A 26,176-nucleotide genomic window follows, 5' to 3' on the forward strand; every position below is an offset into this window, starting at 1 on the left:
TTTCGAAATTTAATGAAATCTGGGAAATATTTTCCCACTAAAAGTGGGGAAACATTTCTCAGAATTCATTTAATTTCAAAAGTCGTCGCCGCTATGTTGTAGAGGTATCTGGGGATGCATTGGAACTAAAACTGAATATTGCCGGCGATTATGCCGCAGCTACTGTAGCGGCATATAAGAACCAGGCTTAATGCATTTTGCCATATATTGTTCATCAATTGCAAGTATGAAAAAATAAATTGAGTTTGCCCTGCGTTAAAACGTAAAATGTTAATTTTCTTTATAGCCATACCATGGACAATTGGCTTTGCTGCTTATTTGTACTTTGTGCGTGGAATCTAAAAGGTAAGTCATAAGGTGACTTAACATAAACACGATAAACTTTTTACAATGGACGTACAAAAAGCAAAAAAAATCTTGTCTAATATAAGGTTTTCCTATCCACAGAAAACAATAACAGCAAGTGACAAATTTAAGAAATAAGTAGAATTTCGGTCAATTTTTGGTAACTTGTGGAAGTAATGACAGGGTGCAAAAAATCCTTTTGTGAATCTTGATTGCAAAACTGTAATTTAAAAGTGCTTCTTACCTTTTCATTCTAATCTCTCATCTACGATACTTTCAAACGTTTTAACGTCTAGGTATAGCTTCCCAGAGGTTGATAATATGGGCTTGAAATTTTGAGAAAAGTTAGTGGCATATGACTAATTCAAGGTGGAGGCATTTTTAGCATTTTCAGTTCTAAAGTGTCAATGTAACACTGGGTTCACAAAGCCCTCTTTTAAAAGCAATCTCGTCCCCAGGCTCCTCGCGAAATTAAAAATGACGGGTGGGAAAGACTATGGTACGGGCAACAAAATACTTCACGAATCCTGAAGTACTTTGTGACGTTATGCACTTGGTTTTCGTCTTCGCTTCTCTTTTCCGGGATCAAATATGGCTGTTCTCCATATCTGATCTCGAATAATGTGTTATAGAGAACACGAAAATCAAGGGTGTCACGAGTCCACGATTCATGAAATATTTTTGCAGCCTGCACCAGGGTCGTCTCCTCTGTCTATTTTAAATTCCGCGAGGACCCTGGGGAGGAGGTTCCCTCTTAAGTTAAGATGTATCCTTAGCATTCAGATTTTTTAAGAATAGTCCCGTGCTTTTGGAATCTCAATTGACTATTGTTTAGAGTCAATACTTATCAATCATCTTAAATTTTGGGGGCTTCGTTAGTCTATGCCTTGGTGACTTAGGGGATGGTTCACAGTATAGGGAAAGTATCACGCTATTTTTAGTAACACATCGAAAATCGGAAAGATGCTATTTGGGTCCTATTCGGTTGATAGCAGCCACGATATGATGACAAAATTCCATTTAAAGACTATCAGAATGCAAAGAAACTATCCAAGGATATTTTCGCCAGCAGATGACCAAGATAGAGTGGGGTTCAAATTTGAATACGTCTGGCGGACGTTTTCAAATTTCGCCGTTGTACCGCACTAAAAATCGCCGGTTGTACTATATTTTGGTTCAACCCTTCGTCTAAGAACCACTATTAATGTTTCTTTAAATAAGCGACTGAGAAATTAATTAACACAGTGTTCAAAGTTTAAATTTAGTGAATTTTAGCAAAAAAATCATGATATCTCAAATTGATCTCCCATGATACTGCCCCTTTTAGGAGCTATTTTGGTCATAACTTGCAGTAAAATGGCGTGATCAAAAATATTACGACCCACTCTGGGACTAAGTTTAACCTTGCAACACACCTTAGACTTTACAATTGCAACACTTTTGGCCCTTGTTTAAAAGAATCAAATTATGTTAATTCCAAAAAACATTTCACCCCTTAGGTGCATTTTAACTCTTTGAAAATAGATTACTTTGGCCCTATTTAGGATTATCAAATTAGCCTTCAAAATAACTCGTTATCATATAGCTGAACTGGTCTCCGCTGAAAAGGAGCATTCTGATTGGTTTCCTGACCGGCCCGACTTTTCCTACAGAGACCGCTAAGTTGGACCGGTTGAGTTTCAACGTACGTTTTTAAAAAAGCGAAGTGTTTTAATTTGACAAAAACAAAGCAAAAATGTTTTAAATTAAGCTTGGGAAGTAGGATCTGTTCAAACCACCGCGTCGGAATTTTACTTTCTTGCACTTTTTGCTAGCACGGCTTGAACATAAGCAAGTTCCACGCAGACTAGAAAGCAGCAAGAGGGATAGTCTAACTCGACCAATATTTTCCTAATACTGGACCTCACGTTAATTCAGTAACATATATGCATTTTGCTCACCAAAACGCCTCCAAATTCAGGGCTTATTTACGGTACACATCCAAAGTTACGTCACAAAGAAATGACAAAGGAATGACAGCACTAAAGACTCTGTATCAGACGATAACAATACAATAGACAATATAGCAACACAGTACATCTGAGTGATGAAACATTGCATGTTTACGACGGAGAATTAACCATCTTGCGTTAATACATTACATTTTTACTATTTTACTTTTAACGTTTCTCCTTTGCAGGTTGTATTCCGTCGTGTATTAGCAGCTGTAAGAAATCAACAGATCTAGTTGGAGACAAGTATGTTTGCAGCGAGCAAAATGCATCGGCTGACATGTTCAAGTGCATTCCTTTGAACGCGACACAACTGTAAGATTACTTGCTCCTTGGTTATTGCAGTGAGAGGGACGCATTCAACTCTTTCACTCCCATGAAAAATGCCTTATTTTTGTAAAACGGAAACTGTGAAATGCAATACGAAATGTGACATACCAAACTGGGAAATTATATAAATGATTCTAGAAAAGACAAAGGAAATAGAAGAGTAGATTGGAAATTGTCAAAAATGAAAACAAAAAACTTAAAAAAAGAGTTGTTTCTTGCAAAACATTGATGGGTGTTTGATCGTCTGTCCTGTAATGAAGGGAAATGTTTTACGCTTCCAATTTTGAGATCTCTCCATTATCTGTTTTGGGTCCAAATAATAAACAAATTGATCCAATGGTGAGCAACTAATAAAGAGCTCTTGGACCATATGGCACTCTTGGGAGCAATCAGCAACAAGTAACGAGCTTTTTACATTTTATGGTAAATGTTGAACGTACAACATTCTTCAGTTCCTATATTTTAAAAAGTATTTATCGTTACTTGTTACTGATTGCTCCCAAGAGTGCCATATAGTCCAAGAAGTCTGTAATTGTTCACCATTGGGTCAATCTGTTTAACATGCATTGCTTATTTTTAACTTCCTCTCGACCCTGTCATTGCCCTGTTTTATTGTATTTGTTATTATTTTCTGATTTCTAGTTATTGCCCCCCACCCGCCCCAGAAAACATAAAACAAAACAAAAACATGCCGGTCAAGAAAGGGTTGAATTTCATAAAATATTTTATAGAAAAACCCATTAGTTTTAAGTTGGTTTGAGTAGTAAGCCAACCCCGTTCACACAGCAGATAAACCTTACGCAGAAACGTTCTAGTTCCTAGCGTTTTCTGAAACCCTCAGTACCAGATGAAGACAGTGTGGTTTATCTTTGTCGCCCATTGGATATTGAAATATAAAAATAGCTACACCAAAATCTCTTCTCTGTAACGAAATGATATAGGATTATGAGAGGAGTGAAGATACGAAATCTGCCAGAAGATGCATTTCATAACATGACACAGCTCATCTACCTGTAAGTACACCCCTCAGCGCCACTGTTTAAAATCCCAACATTAATATTTGCAGAGATATATTCAAAGCAACCAGCTGTAGGGTAACGTTCTGCATTATAACTTAGTTCCATAAAGTCGTAATCAGAGGTAGTTTCCGTAACGTTTGCACTTCGCGGATCGCCGGTTCAACTCAACGCCAGTTTCAGCGTCATGTCATTACGAAATCGCGCCTATAGAGTGTCTGCACGGCGGCCATGTTGGAGGACTAAAACAATAGAAGATGTTTGCATAAAAATAGAATATATTTCCCAAAGGAAAATCATTGTATTGTTTTAGTCCTCCAACATGGCCGTCGTGCACACACTCTATTGAAACACGTCGCTCGTTATATGAAAATGAGGTTCATTTTGGACGTCAATCACAGCAATCTTTTGTGTATGGGTATTGTTAAAGTGAAAATTCGTGGAACGTATCTATTTATTGAAACAATAGAAAATCGATGGATAACAAAAGAACGGAAGGCAAAGTTTATCAACAGAAGTTGCGTGACTAAACTGAAAGGAATTAAACATTGCCCAACATTATCAAGGAAGGAATGTTTTTGAGCGTATTCGATGAAAAACTAAAGTTCTCAATAAGAATGGGAATGCTAATAAAATTCTATGCTAACATTGTGATAGAAAGAGAGGAAAACGAATAATCACAGTTTCCAGTGATTTGAAATTAATTTGCATATAGTATTTGCGTAAACGTCATGAAACTTGGTGACTTTTTCAGGAAATCATCTGGGAACAAATTTTTGTGGTCGGTTAATGTTCATTGACCTTGATGTTACCATGGCAATTCAGTTTTGTCAGTCCGTTGTCAAAAAAAGGAAAAATCCTATTTAAAATGAGGACAAATTGTTTTTTCTTACAATAACTTTGTGTTTTTAACTCGTACGAGAGTTCTTTTAGTGTTTTTGACTAGTTTAGGTTCAATGTTAGCGCTTTCCTAAAGATTTGGAGGAAATTTAGAAATGTAAGATGGCGGATCCAAAATGACCGCAATTTGGCAGTTATGACGCGATAAACGCGTCATATGAAGTCATTTCTCCTCGTTGCGCACCTTAAGGAAACATCCTTAGAAGTATTTTTTTTGTATATCATAGCTGTTATAGTCTCGTTCCCAGCTCCCCTGGGCCCCACAAGACAACAAAAGACCCGGTGCAGATAGGGTTAAGAAAAAGAACCCAAAAGTAACTGTAGTTCGTAATATTAGGGAGTAGCTGTGACCGAAGGAGTTATTGGATTGAAAATAACTGTGATGTTTTTCTATGGACGAGTTCTGTCATTTAGCTGCTCACCGCGCGTAAACGCTCTCGCGTCATCTGGCCCTGGTTGTTCAAAGAGCGGATAACTCTATCCAGTGGATAAATCGCTATTCAGCGGATAAAATGTATTCCAACCAATACATTTTATTCTCTGGATAACGACATATCCGCTGGATAAAGTTATCCGCTCTTTGAACAACCGGGGCCTGATAAACTTGAACATTTTTTTTTACATTTTTTGTGAGGAATTATAGCCCTTGATAGTGACAGAGGTCACAACAGACGTAAATAGGGAAATTAATTGATAAATTTCATCAAACTTATTTCTTTCCCAACCTCTAATACTTTAATGACATGGATAACCTTTTTGTGCACTACTATTTTGATGCTAGAGATCTTGGAAATAACACAATAGTTGAGCTACCAGAAAAAGTATTTGCTGACTTGCATAGGCTGGAAAAATTGTAAGTCTAATACCATATCAGTTTCTCACATATTATATGTATTTATTTATTTATTTATTTATTTATTTATTCATTCGATAGTTCATTCATTCATTCATTTCTCATTAATTGATTGATTGATCGATTGATTGATTGATTGATTGATTGATTGATTGATTGATTCATTTATCCATTCATCCATTGCTTTATTTCTTCGTTCGTTTCTATATACATTTATTTCCTTATTTATTTGTTTAACTTTTTATCTATTATAATACAATATTTGTATTTTGAAGTAGAGATTTAGATTTTTCATAATGATTACTTCCCGAGATTGTTTTTTTTTTTTTTTGTTATTTTTGGAGCCAGCCATAACCATATTATGCCCTACTTTTTGCTAAAATGGGCTAAACATGTTTTTTACATCTTTTCTTTTGTTCCCTTTTCGTGTTTGTAGGGATCTTGGCGAAAACGCAATAACTCAGCTCCCAGAACGAGTATTCATCAACTTGTCCAGCTTGCAAGAATTGTAAGTTTGTGGCCCGCTTCAGCGAGTCTGTTCTTATTTGTACTGGGTTATATAAAGAAAAGAATGCCGCATTTTAAGAACTTGGTAAATTTTTCCAATACGTTGTATGCTTGCAAAATGAATTGGTCGGGACGCTCGAAATGAAAAATTTAGAAGGTTACGGATGTGTCTTACGTCGACAAGAGCTTAAATCTTAAGCCTAAGTTTAGGAGGGAACCAAAGAAGTTTAAATTTCGGAGCTCAATCTGGTTTAGTCTAAAAAGTGGTGAAATCTAAAAATTGGTCATAATTATGGCCCATTTTTGCGGTTTAATTTCTTGTGCACTTCCACTTTGGAGTTTATGGCATCACATGGTTACCGCTATTGTTGGCAAGCAAAACTCCCTTTTATAAAACAATTAGGTAACCATTGACGCCATGTAATCCAAACTGGCGGTACGCGGAAAATTTAAACGTGACGATAGGCAGCAATAAACTACAATTCTTAGAACACTAAAATCATATCTCCAATTGTCCAACTAAGCTTTGAAATTTAGACTCTACAGTACGTAGAACCCCGGTAACTCGAACTCGAATAACTCGAACTGAGTCTCAATTCCCTTGAATTTGACCCAACTTTTCTGTCATTTTTACTCGGTTAACTCGAACTCGGATAACTCGAAAATCCCGCTAACTCAAAGTTAATTTCGTTTCCCTTGATCACAATTTACCCCGATAACTCGAATTTCCGTTTCTTATAACTCGCTACGGATGCCCATTGAGATATTTCATTAGTTTTTCTTATCGTGTGATCGAATTCTAACACTAGAACAAAGACTGGACGACGCAAAAGGGAACATAAATCGAGTGTATTAAATAAACTAAGTTACATTAACAGTATTGCATTGTCGTAAGAATGCATAATCGTTACAGTTGTTACAAAATGTATTAGTTTCTCGTGAAATAAGCTTAATTTGCAATGTATTGTATACCGAAGTGCTGAAAATCAATAAACTATTAATTACTAACCTGAAAAATTGAATATTTTATCGACCCCGATAACTCGAAACCCCGCTAACTCGAACAGTTTTTCGTTTCCCTTTGGAGTTGGAGTTACCAGGATTCTACTGTATTTTCAGCAGTTGACGACAATTTGTTTTAAGGGTAGAGGTTCCGTTTTTAAAACTATATCAGATCAACTATAAACATGACATTTGTCAAAAGTAGACTTACTAATAACTTTTGCAGTAGTTTCGCTGTTTGTTACGACAAAAACTACATGGCCAAAATGAAGTTATTTGCTTCCTTTAAACATTACACGTTAAACAAGAATCAGTGGATGTAGACTTACTTCCCTTCATTGAACTAACACCGTTCGTTATCTTGCAGAATTTTGAAATCGAATACAATTCAAACTCTGCCAACAGGAGTACTTTCTAGTCTGCTGGATTTGAACGTTTTGTAAGTTCTATCTCTTTATTTACTCCATATCATTTGTTTATTTGTTTGTTTTCTGTTACCTTCAAGGAGTTTGATTATCGATTTTACATTGCTGACGAACCGTAAACGAGTAAAGCCCCTCTCTAGCCCACTCGAAGACTCACCCGTTTGGGATTTGATATACTGACATCGAGTGTAATTGATGTTCATGTAATCCTTACGCATTCCCCAAAAGTGTTAATTTAATGTCTCCCGTTTTAAATTACGGTCATCGATTACTTTTTCTAGGGACCTTTCAAATAACGTTTTAGATGAGATACAGGAACGGTTGTTTTCAAATCTGTCAAGGCTGCAAAAACTGTAAGTGCACTTTGCAGACAGATTGCATGTATAATTGAATGGCGTCACTAATGCCAACCTTCAATTTTCCACTGCAAATTGAGTTTGTGTTGGTATTTCTGTTAAAGATATATGCACCATCATATCATTTCAATCTTCGTCTAAAATAAATCAGGTCATGGGAGAAGACTTGACTTGACAAAATAAGGACCAAAACGGTTTAGGCTTTAAAACACAGCAATTTTAAGCAACAGATAACACAAAATTAATTCCACTAACCTTAGGGCAGATGGCAACAATAAGGATACCCCAAAAAATACCAACCAGAGAAAGAACCCCATTAACTCGAAATAGTAATAGTAATAGGACGTCATGATGGTATTTAGTATCTTATTAGTATTCATTTTATTATAAGTGTATAGTATGTAGTGATAATATCTATTACATAATTTTAATTATGTAATAGATATTATAAGAATTAAAATTCTTTATAGGTATGATGGTATTGTTAATTGCATTGTCACTGAAAAGCCCCACCAGGGGAGTGTCAATAAAGTATTGCATTGTATTAGCAAAAGTGAAATCTTTTGAATGTTTTTGTTTGCTATGGCCAGCGTAGTAAACTGGTTTCGTAGAACGAATAGAAAATGGTTAGAATAAAGGCCATTACTCTGTCAAAACAGCATGCTCAGTAGGAAATACTGGGCATGCTTTTTCCATTTATATTGCATGATGTTTTGTTGTTACTTTACTTAATAAACTAAATGCGTTTTTTTAAACAGGATTTTGGCATCGAATAGGATTAAACATCTCTCCGATGGAGTATTCTTCAGTCTCTTTGATTTAAAAGTGTTGTAAGTTTCACCGCAAATGAATTTATTTGTTTATTCATTCAGTAGCTCACTCATTCGTTAAGCCTTGAGTCTTTATGGAAGTGAATTTTAGCCCTGCTCGTTGTACTATGCTTAAAATTGCAATAATTAGCTTTAGTGCAAGCTAATTGGAGGTGCTACGCTAACTAATCTAATATGTTAACCTTCTTGTTGCTGTCGTTTTGTACCTATAGGAATCTTGTTGAGAACACAATAGTTGAGCTTCCAGAGCGAGTATTTACGCAGTTATCCAACCTGCGAGAGTTGTAAGTTTGTGGTTTGCTTACGTTTTTGTTTTATTATTTGCTGGGATATACACAAGTAGATTGTTAAAGGAAGCGCAATAGTTTCATATCGTTTGGCATATAAATAATTATAGAAAATCATATGAACTGCTTGTACATATAACGATTTAAGGCCATTAGTTATGCTTTGAGAGACTTTCAAAGCATCTTGAACAACCTTCAATCACAAAATGAACGAGCAGTTGATACTACACCTTATCGCAAACGAGTGACTGTTTTCGCTCAAAGGCTCACTGTGTGTTACCTGTTAATTGTTGCATCAATGAATGTAATGTTATATTTGTTGTATCAAACATAGCAGCAAACAAAGACAAAAATCCTTACGTACTACCAGTACAAAAATATTGCAGCAAGTTGTCAAGCACTTGGAAACTCAAGCTATTACTCTGAGCTCAATTTTTAAGTGTAGCATTAACCCTATACGGCCCTATGTTTTACAATATAAAGGCAACCAATTTGACATAAATAATTTAGTTGGTCACGGGACTTGATTTTTCCATGAAGACAAGTTTTAACAGATTGATTTTTTCCCCAAATTTGGATTTCTTTTACCTCTTTATGAGAAAAGTTTGATTTTGATTTATGGGCATAAGTATGTCTTCGTGACTTTACATTGATATAACAATATATTCTTACTGATCAGTTTGGATAAATTTTAAGCCAATTTGAAGGGTTTTTCTGATTTTGGAAATCTAAGATGGCCGATCCAAGATGGCGGCTGTGAAGAAAAAATGACGTTCTCGCTGACGATATGACGTCACTGGTCTATTTTCCCGACCTCTAAAGAAACATATGCATACTATACGCCTTCCAAGTCAGGAAATAATTCTTTCTATGTGCCACATATATATTTACTTTTTCAAATGTGTCCCTTAAACTTTGATATTTATAATTATTACCGTCTGACAACTTTTGCCTTCTCTAGAAACCTTGAAAAGAACGCTATAGTGGACTTACCAGAAAAAGTGTTCTCAAATCTGTCCAAACTGCAAAAATTGTAAGTGTAATTTGGGCCTAAGGTATGTGTGTATTATTTATCCTACTAGTTTTTGCTGAAGCTTGATTCTTTGTTCCCAATCACATGCAATTTGCCACCATAATGGCATCCTGAACTCTCAAGGGAGCAGGGATGGTGCAGTGGTGAGAGCACTCGCCTCCCACCAATGTGGCCCGGGTTCAATTCCCGGTCTCGGTGTCATACGTGGGTTGAGTTTGTTGTTGGTTCTCGTCCCTGCTCCGAGGGTTTTTCTCCGGGTACTCCGGTTTTCCTCCCTCCACAAAAACCAACATTTCCAAATTCCAATTCGACCTGGAGACAGTGGAGAGAAGAGCCACTCCGTGGATTCCACTGAAATTCCTTTTTATTTATTTTTTTATTTAAGTCATTTTAGGAAGCCAATACACCTTTTTATATTTCGTTGTACGTTTGAGGTCATTTCAGCTGTAGTGCTCTGTAGGGGGTAGAATAAAGTTGTTGTTGTTGTCATCTAGATGGTAGTTTACAAGCTAAGCCTCTGGCTTCACATGCGAACACAAAAACAAACTCACTGAGAAGTCCAAAACCGTGTTCAATAATTATCACTAGAAGCTTCTAACAATGTTTATTGAATTTTTTTTCTGACTGAGGGTGGAATAACAAGGGCCCAGATTGTTGGTTACAGTTATTAACGTTTCAATAAATTGGCCCCAGTTCATGGGATCACGGGTTAGCAACATGTGCACAGAAATCATTTTTATCAGATAAGTAAAGACAGAACCCCCAAATTAAGACCTGCAAAAAAAATATAACAGTTACACCTTTTTTGGTTTTTCTACGAACAACGTAAGATTGAACAAACAACTACAAACAAACAAAGACTTTGTTTCTACACGATGGGTTAAAAGCAAAACAGCTTATGTGGTCATATAGTACTAATATAAATTACCTAATCTATCAGCCTATTCACAAGGAGATCTCTCTCCAAAATACCTACTTAAAATGTCCATAAAATTCAACGCCCTGCGACATTTTTGAAACACCTGACGTCCGGTATGACTCTAGTTCGATTATCGGCGGAGTTCCACATAACTTATTGAATTACGAAGAAAGTTAGTATAAGGTTGTATTAAATAGAAGAAGTATCCTCGCAATTAGTATTTAACTAAAGCAGTTGCGAAAAGTAAGCTTCAACGGGATTCAAACCCATGACCTCTGCGATGCCGGTGCAGTGCTCTCCCAACAGAGCTATCACGCCAACTGGCAGCTGGTTATATTGTGAGTTCGGAGTGAATAAAGGCGTGAAGGATGAATAAATGAATATGAATATAAGAATGAAAGATTAAGATTGGCAACGCAAAAGTCCATTTTCTTCGAAGATTGTATTTACAGCAAAGGTTTAAAAAATATTTCATAGGATCAGTACCGACATCTCATAAAAGCACTTATGAGTTGATAGAAGCAGCCTTTGCTCCTATAGGTGTCTCGTATGCAATGATTTAGCATAGGCTCAAACCTTATCAGTAAGTGTGTACCAGATAAGTGTGGCAAAGACATTATTGGCGGCTCTCACGTGAATCCTTTTCAGCTCACCGAAAAGGGATTTTTCCTCAGGAATCTCATACAACTTGTGCAAAAGTAACAGAATTATTTTGAGATGAAAGTCAGCTGTGACAGTTGTGGGTAAAAAAAAAGGAAAGATCTGATAAGACTCAGTTTGATTGATATGACTATTGCCTAATGTAATTGCCTGCAACTGATCATTTTGCAGTTTGGTGGCTAAATAGAGAATGGTACTACACTGTCACAACGTGTCGGAGCATGATATGTTTTTACTGATCGTTTTGCTCTCCCTTGTTTCGATGAACTAACAGAGTTCCTTTTCTTTTTTTCAGAAAAATGGCATCAAATAAAATTCAACATCTCGCCCCAGAAATCTTCGCAGGTTTATCTGACTTGAAAATGTTGTGAGTGCTATCTCAACTCTCTTTCTCTCTTTAACTGTAAAAATGGGATACAAAAAATGATACGGTGTGTACCTTCTCCAACGAAACATCCCAAGTTTTTCATGGTAACGTAATAAAACCCAAACCTTTTCCAAGCATGTCGCCCCTCTCCTGCAACAGGTTAACATTTTGCCAAGCAACTATATTTTCAAAAAAACTGACTGCTCTTTAAGGTCTTAGGCCTGGGACATCCAAATACAAAAAAAATGTATAAATTAGCTTTATGTTCTTACTCGCTTTATTGTTTTTATCTGTCCAACTGTGGATCAGAGCTCAGTTTAAACCGTACTTAATACAAGAAAGGTGTTGAGCCTTTTACTGTCCATGGTCAGTAGCCTCTTTCTACTGATTAACGGTAGCATTATTACGGTCGTATTATCCAGCCTCTAACCCTACTCTTCCTTTTCCCTATTGCTATGTTTGTGTTTTTGTTTTGTTCCGATAGTATTCATCAGGGCTGGGTTGTTCGAAAGCCGATTAACGCTAATCCACGATTAAAAAGTTAACCATGGTTTTCGTCTTGCTCATTAAAAAAAATCTTGTAAATAGTTTAGTAGGAATATTGTAATAGTAGGAATATTGTGTATCATCTTTAATGTATTTATGTTGTATTTTCTGGTTAATGGCAAAATAAAGGAATTGAATTGAAATTGAAAATTGAATTAAGCTAATGGTAAAGTAAAGTCTAAGGACAAAAATCTTTTGGACGAATCCTTATGGATGAGTAAATATACTCGAATCAAAGTTCACGTTAACCCAGGATTAGCTTACTTGGGCTTTGAACAACTGGGATCAGTGTTCCTTTCTATAATATGCCTTTATGAGCCCTGGAGGCAATACCGCCTCCGTCCCCCCATTTATTACCTGTAGGCGTGTAGAAGTGTTTTCTTTTTCTTGAATTGGTAGCAATCCGTTTGAAATTCTTTTTCTCTTTCTTTTGCTATGTTTGCTTGCTTGCTATCTAAACGTTCCATTGTTACAAATAGTCCAGTTCGTGCATTCTGGTTACGACTATATTTGAATTGTTCTTTTATTGAACTAAGTAATTTTCTGTCAGTTTAAGATTATCATTTATTTTTGCGCTGTATTGCTCTGTGTTTGTCTATAAAAATAAAAATAAAATATCAAACAAAAAATCTACCAATACCGTTTCATTAATAGGTCACCGTTAATGTTACTGTAGTTTTGTTCCATTAATTATATTTTTTTTTTTTGTGCAGACGCTTAGGGAAGAATAGAATCCTTCATATCCAACCTGGCTTGTTCCTCAGTCTCTCGAATTTGAAGATCTTGTAAGTTTCAGTACACCTTTTTTTCTATATCATACAGTCCATGGTTGTAATGAAAGAAACAAATAAATTAAAAATTCCAGTTCAATGCCGGTTTAAAATCACGTACGTGCATGACCATTGGGTGATAAAAAATAGTCAAGCCTCAAATCACTAGCTCCTCACGTGAACTGCCATGCCAAGTAAGCAAATTTTAGGAAAAAAGCACGGCATGATTATATGATTATTGCGGCGGCGGCGCGGGAGGGGGAGGGGGGATGGGAGGTAGGGGAGATAATTCGTCTTGGGATCATTAGCTATTAGTAGATATGTAAGAAATATCAAACAAAACACGCTGTGAGGTTGAAAAATGAAAGGGGCCAAATTGATATGTTTCTGTTTCATTTTAAAAGGCATTGCTTCAGGGAATACGTGTTATTTTCGGAGAATACGATAATGATAAAATAACCGTAAATCTTGCTAGTCTTTCGGAGCTTTAATTTGGCAAAAATGTTTATTCCTCGAGCAATGAAAAAAAACTCATTCCCTTGAAGGTATTTTTCCCCAACAGTTAACATTCGCAAACGAATTAGGCTGGCTATTAATCAGTCTACTAAGATACTCGTTGTTTTGCAGATATGTTGGATCAAATGGATTTGTGAACCTATCCACTGGAATATTTTCTAATGTGGCAAAATTGGGACAACTGTATGTAATCGACAGGTTCCTCTTTGAGAAATTTTTTTTCTTATAGATACTTTTATTTTAACAGGGCAACAGCTCTTGTTAAATGATTGGACTAATAACGCTTTGTCTTTTTGCAGGGGTATGGCATCAAATGGGATTCAACGTCTAAACTCTGGGTTATTCTCCAATCTGCCGAAATTGTGGATGTTGTAGGTTTCTTAAAATTTTTCTTTGCATTTATCACGTGGCGTTGCAGCCGCGGTAACAATACCTATGTAACTGACTTGACTAATTTAACAATGATTAAAATTACATCTAAATTAACTGTCAATTTGTAACCTGAGGTTGCATAAAACAAAAACATTTCCAAGTATTTTCCTGTGTGCTTTCAGCTGTCAGCATTCAGGGATTACTGAGCGTGATAAATAAAAAAGGCTACATGAATAAAAAAAATTCGCCGGTAAATAAAACAAAAAAGTAGTGCTGAAAAAATGATAAAACCGATTCTAAATATTTTTGAGCAGTCAAAACAAAAAAAGGCATCTTGTACTATAATTAGCATTGCATTAGTGTCATTTAAACAAATGGTGTTTCTGTACTGAAAAGAAAGAAAGAATCAAAAGTAAAAATTGCCACAATTCTGTTAGTGTACTTTGGTTGCAAAAATCCCGCCCATGTAGAAATGAAGTCATACACCATTGCCAACAAAGGGCTGATTTCAAACTGTCTACAAATTTTAGGCCTGGTTTTCACCAGTGGAATGACAAAGCAACTAATAAATTGTTGATCAAATTAAACATGAAATCCACACCTAATTACTTTGAAAAGTTCGGGCTAGTTTCGGTGCTTAAAGCAAGCAAACATTATTTTTTCTTCTTGCAGGCATCTGGGTTTCAACAAAATTCGTAGTCTCCCACCAAGTATATTCTTCAAACTGACGAAGCTATTTTATCTGTATGTTCTATGTATAACGCACATTGTTAAAACTGGATCATTGTACAATGCATTTCCACGGATTTGATTGGCTTAGCAGCAATGGTATATGAGCCATTATACCACGCACGAGAAACAGCGACGATTAAATTGTCTTTTGGTCGTTCTTACAAAGCGAAATTTGCTTTGAATTTCTCTGCGAATTAGAAATGGCCTTAGAAGCTATATCAAATACTTCCCACGTCCCACTATATACTATGATACAATTATTCCACTCAAGCTTGTTAGATGTGAGATGATAGATAGCTAAAGAGACGCGTAGCGCCGAGTTGGCTATAATCATCTCATATCCGAAGTGTGAGTGAAATAATTGTTTCATTAAAAACAGCCAAGGAAATTGTTAGATCTCGAAAGTTATCCAAATGTTATGAAAATTTAAATCATATTTCGAAAACTCCTTCACTGCGGTGATTTCCTTTCTTTTCTTTTCGTGAGTTATTAATCATTTGAGAACTTCATGCACAGTTTCTTCACATTCAATTATTCACCATGTAAAAGTATAGTGCCAGTGAGACCACCCCCAATGTCTATCTCAAATTCACATTCACATAAGGGACATTCAGAACTCATTACTTCATTAATTGTAAACTGCGCCACAAGCAGTCTGGCAAAGCTCCCCAGACAGTGTTGTAAATTATCCCTGAAGAAACCCAAGGGGAGTGATAATTAGATATTTGATGTTTGATACCTGCTCACACTGATAACTCCCTCGTTATTTCTAGTAACACTTTTCTTTTTTGCAGGAATTTGGCAGGGAATAAAATTCAACAACTACCATCTGTGATATTCTCTCATCTGCCACGATTGAAGTTCCTGTACGTTGCCTAAATAATATATGACCATATATTAACTCTATTTAGCATTGGAGTGTGGGGTAGCAAAAAGGTGCCCGCGCTAAACAAAAAGTGCCAACGTTGACTTCATAACTTTTTTTAATATCAAGGCAAACACCACTTAACCTGCTGACTTTGATTAGTCACGCGACTGCATATTTCTATAGCAACAAGATTTTGACAGCTCGTTTTTCACCTTTTCATCAGAAACTTAAGTTTTTTTTTTATAGTAACTTCAACATTTGACACCATTTCGATTTAATTTTTAGTTGATATGATTAATTTGTAATCAATTTGGACGATTCTCTTCAGTAATGGAGAAATCAAGAAATCCAAGATGGCGGTTGTGAAGAACAACTGACTTGATTATCACGTGATATGTTACCATCAGTGCAATTGATGGACCGTAAAGAAAACAGTTTGGGACAAATAACATACCCTTGAAGCCTCATTATCGTAGCCTTAACGGCCTTAAATTTACAAGACGGGAGGAGGGGGGGGGGGGGTTGTTTGAGCCCCCTCCCTTAGGGTTAGGAATGCAAAAAAAAAGCCCAGGCTGAATGGGATTAAGAAAGATATATATATTCGATTTTCCTCATACAACCAAAACTGGATTCACATAACATTTGCATTATTTCTATTAGTTCCCAAGCAACCTAGTAGCCAGGGCAACGAATAGCGTTCCTTTCGGCCTGTAACCGTTCTGTTTTTTTTTTTTTTTTTCTGTTCAGCTTTGGCTTTAACCATTTATCTTTCTACTTCACAAACAGTCATCATCTATTTTAAAAGACTACGTATCTTAAAGGAAACCTTCACTCTTGAAATAAATTCACGTTAAATGGTTGAAAATGCAATCAAATTTCGAATTTTATTGGAAAACGTGGAAATAAGATCTTTGTGTCAGACAAAACAGGATTTGATTAACACCTATTTTCCTTTTAAATTTCCCGGGCGCAGCCATCTTAGCTTGGATGACGTAATACGGTTGCTCTATTATTTCACACAAAAGAACTTCTGCTTGTTAACAATTGCGGCAACCGTGTGACGTCATAATATCCAAAATGGCGGCGCCCTGAAAATTTTAAAGCGAAAATAAGCGACAATTTTATCCCATTTTTAGTACACTTGACTGTTATTTTTTTTTTACTAACATTTAGAATTTAGACACTATTTCTAACAATTTGCCGTCCATTTTTTGTCGGAGTGAAGGTTCCCTTTAAGAAATAATTCATTTTTCATATTAATTGAATATTTATGTAAAACAAAAAAGGTTTCGTAACAAAATCATTTCAGGCAAAAGATCACCATTGAATAACGAGGATTCTCTTTCATCCATTTCAGATTTTTGGACAACAACTCTTTAACATCCATATCGAATGTTACCTTTTCCAGGCTTTCAGGTCTTCGATATTTGTAAGGATAAAGCTTCCAGTTGTTTTGTTTTTAGACAACCAAATGTCCATGGCAACAATACATATAATTGATAACAACAACATAACTATTATTAATTTTAACGACCCGCAATTACTATTCTTGTCATTTTGTTACACGAACATTACAAACACCTTTTTATTTATTATTGTCCCTCATTATCTACGTGTTTAATTTTCATCGCCTTTAGCAATGTCATTTCATCAACATCGTACTTCCTATTTTTAGAACTCCCCTTCCAAAATTACACGAATAAAACCAAGGTCAAGCTTGGTCAGACTGATTGTCGTTCTATTTAAGTCTGTTTGGAGAAAGTCATACGAACTACTGTACAAATTCAAGTATTAATAAAGTTTATGATGATTGTAAAAAAACAACGTCAACAACAAAAAACAAAGACTGATTGCCGCTCGTTTCCCATGGATGCTTGGGAAATGAATATGACCAGCGCAGATAAATGATCATATTAGAGAATAACCATATTATTCCATGGGAAAATGAATGGCTGGCGCATAAAGAGCCGTACAGGATTCCCATGCAACAGTATGTACCAAGAATGCTATTGAAAAAAAATCCCGGTCTACAATGCCAAACGATGGCAAGAAAAAGCATTATTTAGGAGACTGATTACGTGTCTATCTGTTTCTTTGTGTCTTTTTCTGTTTTTAAGGAAAAAGCAATTAAATCTCAAATGAGTTTAACTAACGTTATCCACATTACCAAGAGGTTAGGTACATTTAGCTTGTAAATTGTTGTAGTGCTATTAAATGATGTTTGTTTTGCAGATTGCTCAATAAGAACCGTCTGCAATCAATCCCTGGAGAAGCTTTCAAAAATCTGAAGAACCTTAAATTAATGTATGTAGGTATTCGGAACATGAAGGTTATAACAGATATTCTGGAAATCAGGATGGAGGGTTTTAAGAATAACACAAACTTAAAAGCTTATGTTGTTCTGCACGTTTTCTTCTCCTCGTTTCACCTATGTATACCAGTTTGCATAGTGTTGGAAGTACATTTTTTAAAAATCACTCATGGCTTGCTTGTCGGTGGTGATTTCTGTTCTTAACCTAACTGTATATGTATCTGTCTTTCAGAAAGCCGTGGTAAATCTCCATGCTAAAAGGAATACGTTCTTGTCATCCTAAAAACAATATGGAAATGAGACAACAGTTTCTGATGTAACCCCTTGCCCAATACATGCAGCGCTTCATTGCCTGCCATTGATGACCTTTTGTTTGTGCAGGAGGGTGGGGGAAGGAAGGGGGTATGAGGTGATCTTTGATATTTCTCCTCAGAGACAACCACTCTCAGGAAAATCAGCAACTTCTATGGCTGGCTTACTGTCCGAATGATTATTTTTACAAAATCACCGAACAAAATGACACGTCTTTCCAAGTTGTGCATAGCAGTCAAAGTTCTAAAACAATCAAGTGTCGTATTAAAATACGTAGTTTAAGGTGGCCGAACACAGTTTTCCAGTATACAGGTGTTGGTAAACATTATTTGAAAAGTACGTACTTCTGAGTACTCGAAATTAGCATGCTGCACGATTAACTAAGAAGGAATAAATTTTGGCACTTCTTGTTGAGCAAGATGCCGTTGCCATAGCAACACAGGAAGCTATTAACCGTCTTCAAATAATGGTTTTCCTTAACTTTTAGAAAATGCACTCGTTAGGTTTTTTCCATTTTTTTGTAACCAGAAAAACTCACAAAATACTGAAATAGTGACGCTGCTTTCATGTAATTTTAACAGAGAGATCTCCTGTAAATGTTGTTTTTGCACTTTAATGTTTTTTGGAGATACCCTCTGTTAGATTTTGGTTTTTGTTTGTAGGCGAATTACGCTTTTAGGGAACTACTGTTGTGTCATATTTCACAAAATTCTAACGAGCAGTTCCTTAGAAAAAGGTTTATTTACATTAAAACAACCACTGAATATTTTTGGTCAAATGCGCATGCGAGGCTTTTAATTAGGTTATCTCAGCAAAAAAGAAAAGCTGGCAAAAAGGCTTAGCGCCTCGTGAACTCACTTTCTTTGTTCGGCGATAAATGAAGAAGGATTCACAGATTAAGAAACTGAGTTTTTTGAAGAGCAAAACTCACCTTTGTGATCCATTTAGTATAAAATCGAGGGATCGATAGTATTTGCTTACCACAACCCTAGCGAACGCTCAATAGCATCACAAATAGAATCTGTAAAGCGCACGCAAACTGTGTTCGGCCACCTTAAAGGACATAAGCTCGTGTATAAAATGTATACTGGTGTTCCACAGCATGCTTTCAGATAACTCTATCAAGACAATTGGATCCGAAGCCTTCACTGTTCCGCAGAAAAACCTGTTAATGTAAGAAGTTGACCTTTTGTGTTACATCTAAAATCCACTTTTTAAGTAATACTTTTATGGTAGATATATCTTTCTTTCAGTCAGCGATACAGGCATACTCAGAAAAAGAAAATGAGAAATTCTAGTTTAATGCCCAAACTGCCACGAGTTTCTCCGTAGTACGGAGCATCCGAACTAGTAATCGGGACATCAAAAGTTCGACTCCTGTTGGCAGAACTCGGGTTTTTTTTCTCAAGTATGCCTGTGTCACTGACTAAAACAAAAATGCATCTTTCATTATCTATTCACAGAGGCTTAAAAACATAACACCACATTTGTTTCACCTTATAATAATTATTATATAATTATTATATAATACCTTATATAATTATTATATAATTAGGAGATGTAGGCAGGGGATTAGGGACCTAGCATGGCTTAAAAACACAACGCATATTGAGAATGATGTGTTATTCTAGAAAGTGACACAGGCATACGCCTATCAGGAGTCGAACGGTAAACCTAAAACCTTCCGATTACTAGTTCGGATGCTCTACCACTAAGCTACAGGAAACTAGTGAGAGCTAATGCCATTAAACTAGGTTCATGGCATATTTTTGGTGGCATTCTGGGTATGCGCCTGCCTGGCAGGTTTCAAACGTCTTGATTTTGAAACCGGGAAATGGAACGTTTTTCAACAGGTCTAATATAGGTAAACCTATAAGTTTTTAGTCTTGTATAGTGAAAGCGAGGTACATAATTCAAGGACAGTAAAGGTTTTAAACACAAAGAAAAAAATAATATTGCAATTCATCGATTACTTATCTGTTCCTTTCTCAGATATATGATACGCACGGAGCTAAGAAGTGTGAGCTTTGGTTCTTTCCAAGGCGTTTCTAATCTGATAACCAATGTGTAAGTTTAAAGGGGCAGTGTCACCTATTTTTAGTGTCCCCCCAAAAAACATTTTTTAACATAAAAAAGTAATGGTCCAGTTTTGTTAACAGTAACCCTACCTACTTGTTTACAGAAATTAACACCAATCATCTTTACCTGCAGATAGCTTTTTTTTTTTTTTTTTTTCAAGTTCTCCTGTTTATTCGGAAGAAATCGCTAACAACTGATTATAATTAAATTTCCCTCGGGGAAATCATTTCACATTTTCCTCAAGGTGCTCTACGAGCAATTTCAAGTTAGAGAAGCGGTTCTTTGTTAAATTCTTGAGCCTTTTTGAACAACAAACAGCAAAATGTAATCCCCGCGACAGTGCCCTTTAATCAAATCAGCTAAGTTGTAAATGCGCTTCGACAGGCAATTAATCTTTCTTGACTTGAAACTAACATTACCGCTATTACTATTAACTCAAAATGCGTTTGATTCCAGCTAGCTCGGACCATGGTTTGATGAGATTGAGGATACACATAGCAGGGCAAAGAGAAATTAAACTGTCCATTCGTTATTAGTAAAAATCTACAAATTTTTTTTATCAAGAATATTGTGGAAGGATAAGAATTTGCTGTCGAGAGAGACCGTTTTAATTCATTATTATACTTCAAATTAAAGTTCATTGCTTGACAAAATATAATGCCCTTATTAGGAAATATAATCCACACGAAACTCCAGTTTTAACGGGTCCTTTCCAGAGTTTCATTTAGTGCTCGTTAAAGTCGCGATTACTCTCGGAACGTACGGTATCTGTCGATTGGTTTAATAACTTTAGATACAAACTAGCACTGGAGTGAAGAGGACAGTTTCTCCGCAACCAAGAGCCAAGAGAAAAGTGGTTCTGCTAACCACAGAAAAGAATCTCGCGTCTTGTTCCCTGTGCTTTAAGTAATGTTCAAAACACGAGCAGCAGACTCGTGAAGCGAGTTTTTTTGAACGGCTTCAAAAACATTCCTGGAAAAGCGTGTGTCAAGGGGGGTTCATAACAATGATGCTTTTGTGAACGTTGGAAATTAGCATACGAGAAAAAACATTTAACACCGCATACTAATAAGGAGGAGGTTTTATCGGGTTTTAAAACCACTGCACGTGATGTTTTATCAACTATTTGATAGGTCAATGGACTTATGAATTATTAATGAGTTTTTGAAGATGGCGTCACACAATCAATTTCCAGTTTTTGCAATCCATACGTCATTACACCATCTACAAAGCGAGCGTTTTACCTGCAAAATGACAATACCCTGATTCCTATGGTGATCAATTAGAGAGGAAGGTTTCGAAAATATTTTAGGACACATGATGAAATGCATGTACTTTTATTCCAGTTATACAAGCCTAACAAATACAGTCTCCTGTCATTTCATTATTAAATAAAGGACCCAGGTTTTGTTCTAACCGTACTTTTTGTCATTTTAGAACCTTACAGGAAGGAAAAATTGGCACATTGTCATTTACGGATCATGATCAGAGTGAACGCTGCAGAGTTCATCTGTTTGTAACTCTTTTCACTATTTTCTGCATTAATTAATGTTCCACGTCAAGTGGTGACTACTCTTATTCTTCGTCTAACATCTAAATCACGTTTCACTTTAGCGGTTTAGGGTTGAATGACCAGGAATACATCGACATTTCTCAGACAGGACCTAATGCAAGAGGCATCTTAATCCGAGCTTTTGGTCGAGCCGGATTTGGACGTAAAGTGAATGGTGCCTATAGAATCCTCCCTTGCCCGCTGGGAACGTTTCTGAATCCGTTTGTCGTTGATACTAGCGAGCTTAAGTGCTTGGAATGTCCTGCAGGTAGTATTGTTTACAGATGAATACAATTTATCATTTTTAACGGCAGAATCGCACTAAATACAATGTACAATTTCTGGCTACAATCGAGGTCTGGAAAAAATGCAAATTTCAATTTTAATTACAAGTTGCATCACAAGAAGTTTTCATCTCTTTGGACCCAGTTGTTTAAAGCACGTTTAAGCTAATCCAGGTTTGCCAATTTTATTTTTTATTATTACTTTGTTTAACAACTAGTTCTTCAGTTTTGACTTAGGGAACGTTTCATTTGTCAGAACTGGCCGACCAGACCAGTCAGTTCGTAAACGGAATGTTTCAATTTGAAGGATAAGTTTTATGCTCGTCTTCAAAATAGCGCGTACCAGTTTCGGGGTGATTATTTTCCAGATTTTGCAAGACCATCCCTTCAAATTGATGCATTTGATTTACAGACTAGAAGGTCGGTGAATCCCCTTTATCATTGTATAGTAAGCTAAGTTCAAAACTTTATGCCATCTGTCACAAGCTTCATACAAAAACATCATTCTGAATCCGCGCTCACTAAACGTTGCATAATAGTTTATTTCATTGTTAAATAGGACTAGTTGTTGAATTCGGTTTAAAAAATTACCACTCAAATTATTCTCATAGGTGGTTTCTACTCAGACACCAAAGCGTTTGTCAGCAGAAGCTGCCTTCACTGTCCCAATGGTACTTTTGTCCACTATAATAAAACACCTGGAGTAAGTCCTCTTGATTGCACTGCTTGTCCACAAGGTCAGTTTTTCAAAGTAAACAATAATGTAAAAAAGAAAACAACAACAACAACAAAAACAAAAACACACAAGCAAACAAACCGAATGCAAGGTTAGCACTAAGCAATGCAACTGGTTCTTTTCCAGACAAGGATTCTAACAAAAATGTGCTAAGTAGTAAAATGGGTCGTTAACATTACTCGTCAGCAATTATTCCTAGAAGTCTGGTTTCATCACACGCGCACAATAAGTGCCATGCTAAGCCTACTTTTCATATGTCTGGAAAATCCCAGACGATCCGGGATTTCACTGTTTCCCGACCGTCCCAGACTTTTCCAACTTATGAAAACTGGAAATCGTAGACATCCCCAATCGTCTGGGATGGTCGCAGAAAAATCGGGAGTGTTTATTTTCACGACGCGTCTCAGATTTCTGCGATGGTCGGCGATCATTCCCGACATATAAAAACTCAAATTCGTACTGTTGGGGACGTCGGCGACAGTTTTAGATCGTTAACAATCCTCTTAATTGCTTCGCTCCAGTTCCCCACTTCCCCCCGACAAATAAAAATGGCGTCTGTCACTCAAATTTGGGAGCGATTTTCTGATGTCTCAGCAAAATCTGGGACGGTCGGAAAACAGTGAAATCCCGATCGTCTGGGATTTTCCCGACATATGAAAACTAGGCTTAAAATGGTGCATCTCTACAAAATGGGACCTGACTACAGACAGTTGTGTTGTGTTCGGTCCTCTACATTCAAGGATTTCGAATGGAGAAAGTAAAAGTTGCACTTTCCTTCTTGATAAAAAGATGTTAAAAGTGGGTGCACTAAGATGCTTGTCTTGTTTTAATCGTATCAGCTTTTGATGACAACATGAAGGTTTAGCCTTATGAAGTACGGATACATTATTGTTAATAGCATTTCAAAATAATGGAATATCCTAAAACGCATTGAGCTATATTTATGACGGTCACTGCTTCTTTTGGGTTATTTTCCAAAGAGATCTCACTTTCTGGCACCCTCGTACCCTCAGTTTTCCCTAGGCATTACGAGGTTCCATATGCACCAACCATTAATGTGTGATATGTGTTGAATTTTGCTAAGAATAATGGTCCTAGCTTTGTGCTTACAAGGATTCTTCATACAAAATTATGGAATTTTAATTGCCAAAAAAATTGTACTCCAATGTAACAGCATACTTAAGAATTCCTGCCTGCTTGGCTAAATTCGTATGTCACACTCCACGCCCTCTCAGGCTATTCCCTGAAGGTTTATCTTAAACTATTTCAGCGTTCTCTCGTTGTAAACTCGTCCTCTCTCATTTTCCACGCGGGCTTTTGGTGAGTCGCCGGTTGGTTTTTCCCACCCCCTCTCCTTTAGCGACTATACTTCCATTCTATGTCTTGTGCAAAAATTTTCCTCCCATAACTCAATCAGCATAAGTCACAGTGTCTTTTGAATTAATGTGAATATATTACTGTTAACTTTCATCAGGGACAAATACTGACGCATTCGCTGGATTTCGCGCTTGCAGTTGTTTAAATGGATTTTATCGAACCCATTTGTTTGAAGGCTGCAAACCATGTGATGAAGATGGACTGAATTGTGTAGATGACTTCGCTACTCTCAAGAAAGGTTACTGGTGGGAATGGATAAATGCAACTCACAAAACAATTTATGAAAAATTTACTGCCTACGTCGTTAATACCACTTTTCGCCCTGTGATGAAGGATTCTCTTATTAAGTTCGCCTACACTCTTCCTCGACCTCATAAGTGTCCTAGGGAAGAATCATGCATGGGGGGCTTAGATTCTCGATGTGCCGCTGGTTACAAAGGCCCGTTGTGTGAAGTGTGCAGTGCTGGATATTATAAGCAATTTAAGACATGTATACATTGTCCGACTAAAAAATGGATGGTTGGGCAACTCTCAGTCTTAGCAGCAGTAGTTGTAATAGTGATGTTCGTCGTGGTTTGGTTAAGTACCAGGAAAAGGAAGAAAAATAAAGAGCGTTCATTGGTGGACATCATTCTTGGGAGACTGAAAATTGTCATTGGTTTCTACCAAGTAACTTTCGGGCTCATTGAAGCATTCTCGTACGTCAAATGGCCAGACTCTCTCGTACTTATTGGAAAATATTCAGAAATGTTACAGCTAAATATTTTTCAGATCGCTCCTCTTCACTGCCTCTTTCCAAATTTGAAGGTTGACGCATTTGGAAGCTTGTTTGCTATGCTTACTCTGAATGCAACTGCCATTGCTGCGGCAATAGCTGTCTATGGACTCAGAAAACTGACTTTAATTCGAAGCACATTAGCCGAAGAAGAGAAATTGAAGAAAACATCACAAACAAAAGAACTGATTTACAAGAACTTGTTTTTCTTTCTTTACGTCACTTACCTGAGCACGTGTTCAAAGACAGCAAGTGTCCTCACTCTGGCTTGTCAGACACTCTGTTTTGATGAAAAAGAAGGAAGTTGTCACAAGTTTCTCAAGGCTGACTACAGAATTAAATGTTCAAGTCCAGAATTCAATCGTTCCGTGATCGTTGCATACGGTGCTATTCTATATCTTCTGTTTCTGCCTACTGCAGCTCTGGTAGCCCTTTGGAGGCAACGACGTCATTTTTGCAAAAATTCCATCGGATTGGTGAATGAAAACTATGATTTAGAAGCACAAAACACAGAAGATGGTATTTTCACAGGGTTACGATTTCTCTATGAAAATTACAGCGCCCATTCTTGGTACTGGGAACTTGTCGAAACAGCTCGAAAGGTGTTGTTGACGTCTGGGTTAATCCTTGTGGGAGGCGAAAGCAGGGCTTACGTTGGACTAGCTTGCGTTATGTCAGGTTTCTATGGAATGTTCTTCGCCTATAAAAAGCCAATCTGTGATCCGTTCGAGAACAAGTTGATGCTGGCATCTCTCGCAGTTACTTTCTTTAACCTGGGGATAGGAGCTGTAAGCAGAATTCCTCAAGAAAGTATCCCGTCCTCGATCGATCCTTACATAGACAGCATCATGTTCAAGGCAGTCGTGTTTGGAACTAACTCTTTGGTGATTGGGCTTCTCGCAGGTGAGTGAAAATTTCCTTACTCTCAGTAGTTTACATATTAATAATTTCTAGCTTTGTGTTGTTTTTTTCTTTAGTATAAACACATTTGCTTATGTGAAGCAAAATGCAGATAAGATGAGGGCAGGGGCAGATAGTCGGTTGAGGAGGTAGTCAAAACTGGTAAGTTTACGGCTTGCTCGTTCGTTCTTGTAAACTTACTACTTTTGACTTCTTCCTCACCCG

General features: G+C 36.7%; 1 protein-coding gene across 3 annotated transcripts in view; it reads left to right on the forward strand.

Moving 5' to 3' along the window:
* The window catches only part of LOC146454510 (uncharacterized), an 81,130-nt gene that overhangs the window by 51,174 nt on the left and 3,780 nt on the right, over window positions 1–26,176 (forward strand). The window contains exons 8-25 of one of the 3 annotated variants that reach the window (XM_085094991.1): window positions 7,651–7,722; window positions 8,484–8,555; window positions 8,768–8,839; window positions 9,804–9,875; window positions 11,750–11,821; window positions 13,081–13,152; window positions 13,765–13,836; window positions 13,953–14,024; window positions 14,698–14,769; window positions 15,552–15,623; window positions 16,983–17,054; window positions 17,858–17,929; window positions 19,350–19,421; window positions 20,241–20,315; window positions 21,765–21,839; window positions 21,942–22,147; window positions 22,775–22,900; window positions 24,374–25,954. In XM_085094991.1, the coding sequence (XP_084951117.1) occupies window positions 7,651–7,722; window positions 8,484–8,555; window positions 8,768–8,839; window positions 9,804–9,875; window positions 11,750–11,821; window positions 13,081–13,152; window positions 13,765–13,836; window positions 13,953–14,024; window positions 14,698–14,769; window positions 15,552–15,623; window positions 16,983–17,054; window positions 17,858–17,929; window positions 19,350–19,421; window positions 20,241–20,315; window positions 21,765–21,839; window positions 21,942–22,147; window positions 22,775–22,900; window positions 24,374–25,954 (2,999 nt within the window). The remainder of the gene's footprint in view (window positions 1–7,650; window positions 7,723–8,483; window positions 8,556–8,767; window positions 8,840–9,803; window positions 9,876–11,749; window positions 11,822–13,080; window positions 13,153–13,764; window positions 13,837–13,952; window positions 14,025–14,697; window positions 14,770–15,551; window positions 15,624–16,982; window positions 17,055–17,857; window positions 17,930–19,349; window positions 19,422–20,240; window positions 20,316–21,764; window positions 21,840–21,941; window positions 22,148–22,774; window positions 22,901–24,373; window positions 25,955–26,176) is intronic. The other 2 variants (XM_085094993.1, XM_085094992.1) reach the window with 2 other exon arrangements.

This window comes from Pavona decussata, unplaced genomic scaffold, assembly GCF_977016875.1.
Source record: "Pavona decussata unplaced genomic scaffold, jaPavDecu1.1 SCAFFOLD_300, whole genome shotgun sequence".
NCBI lineage: Eukaryota > Metazoa > Cnidaria > Anthozoa > Scleractinia > Agariciidae > Pavona > Pavona decussata.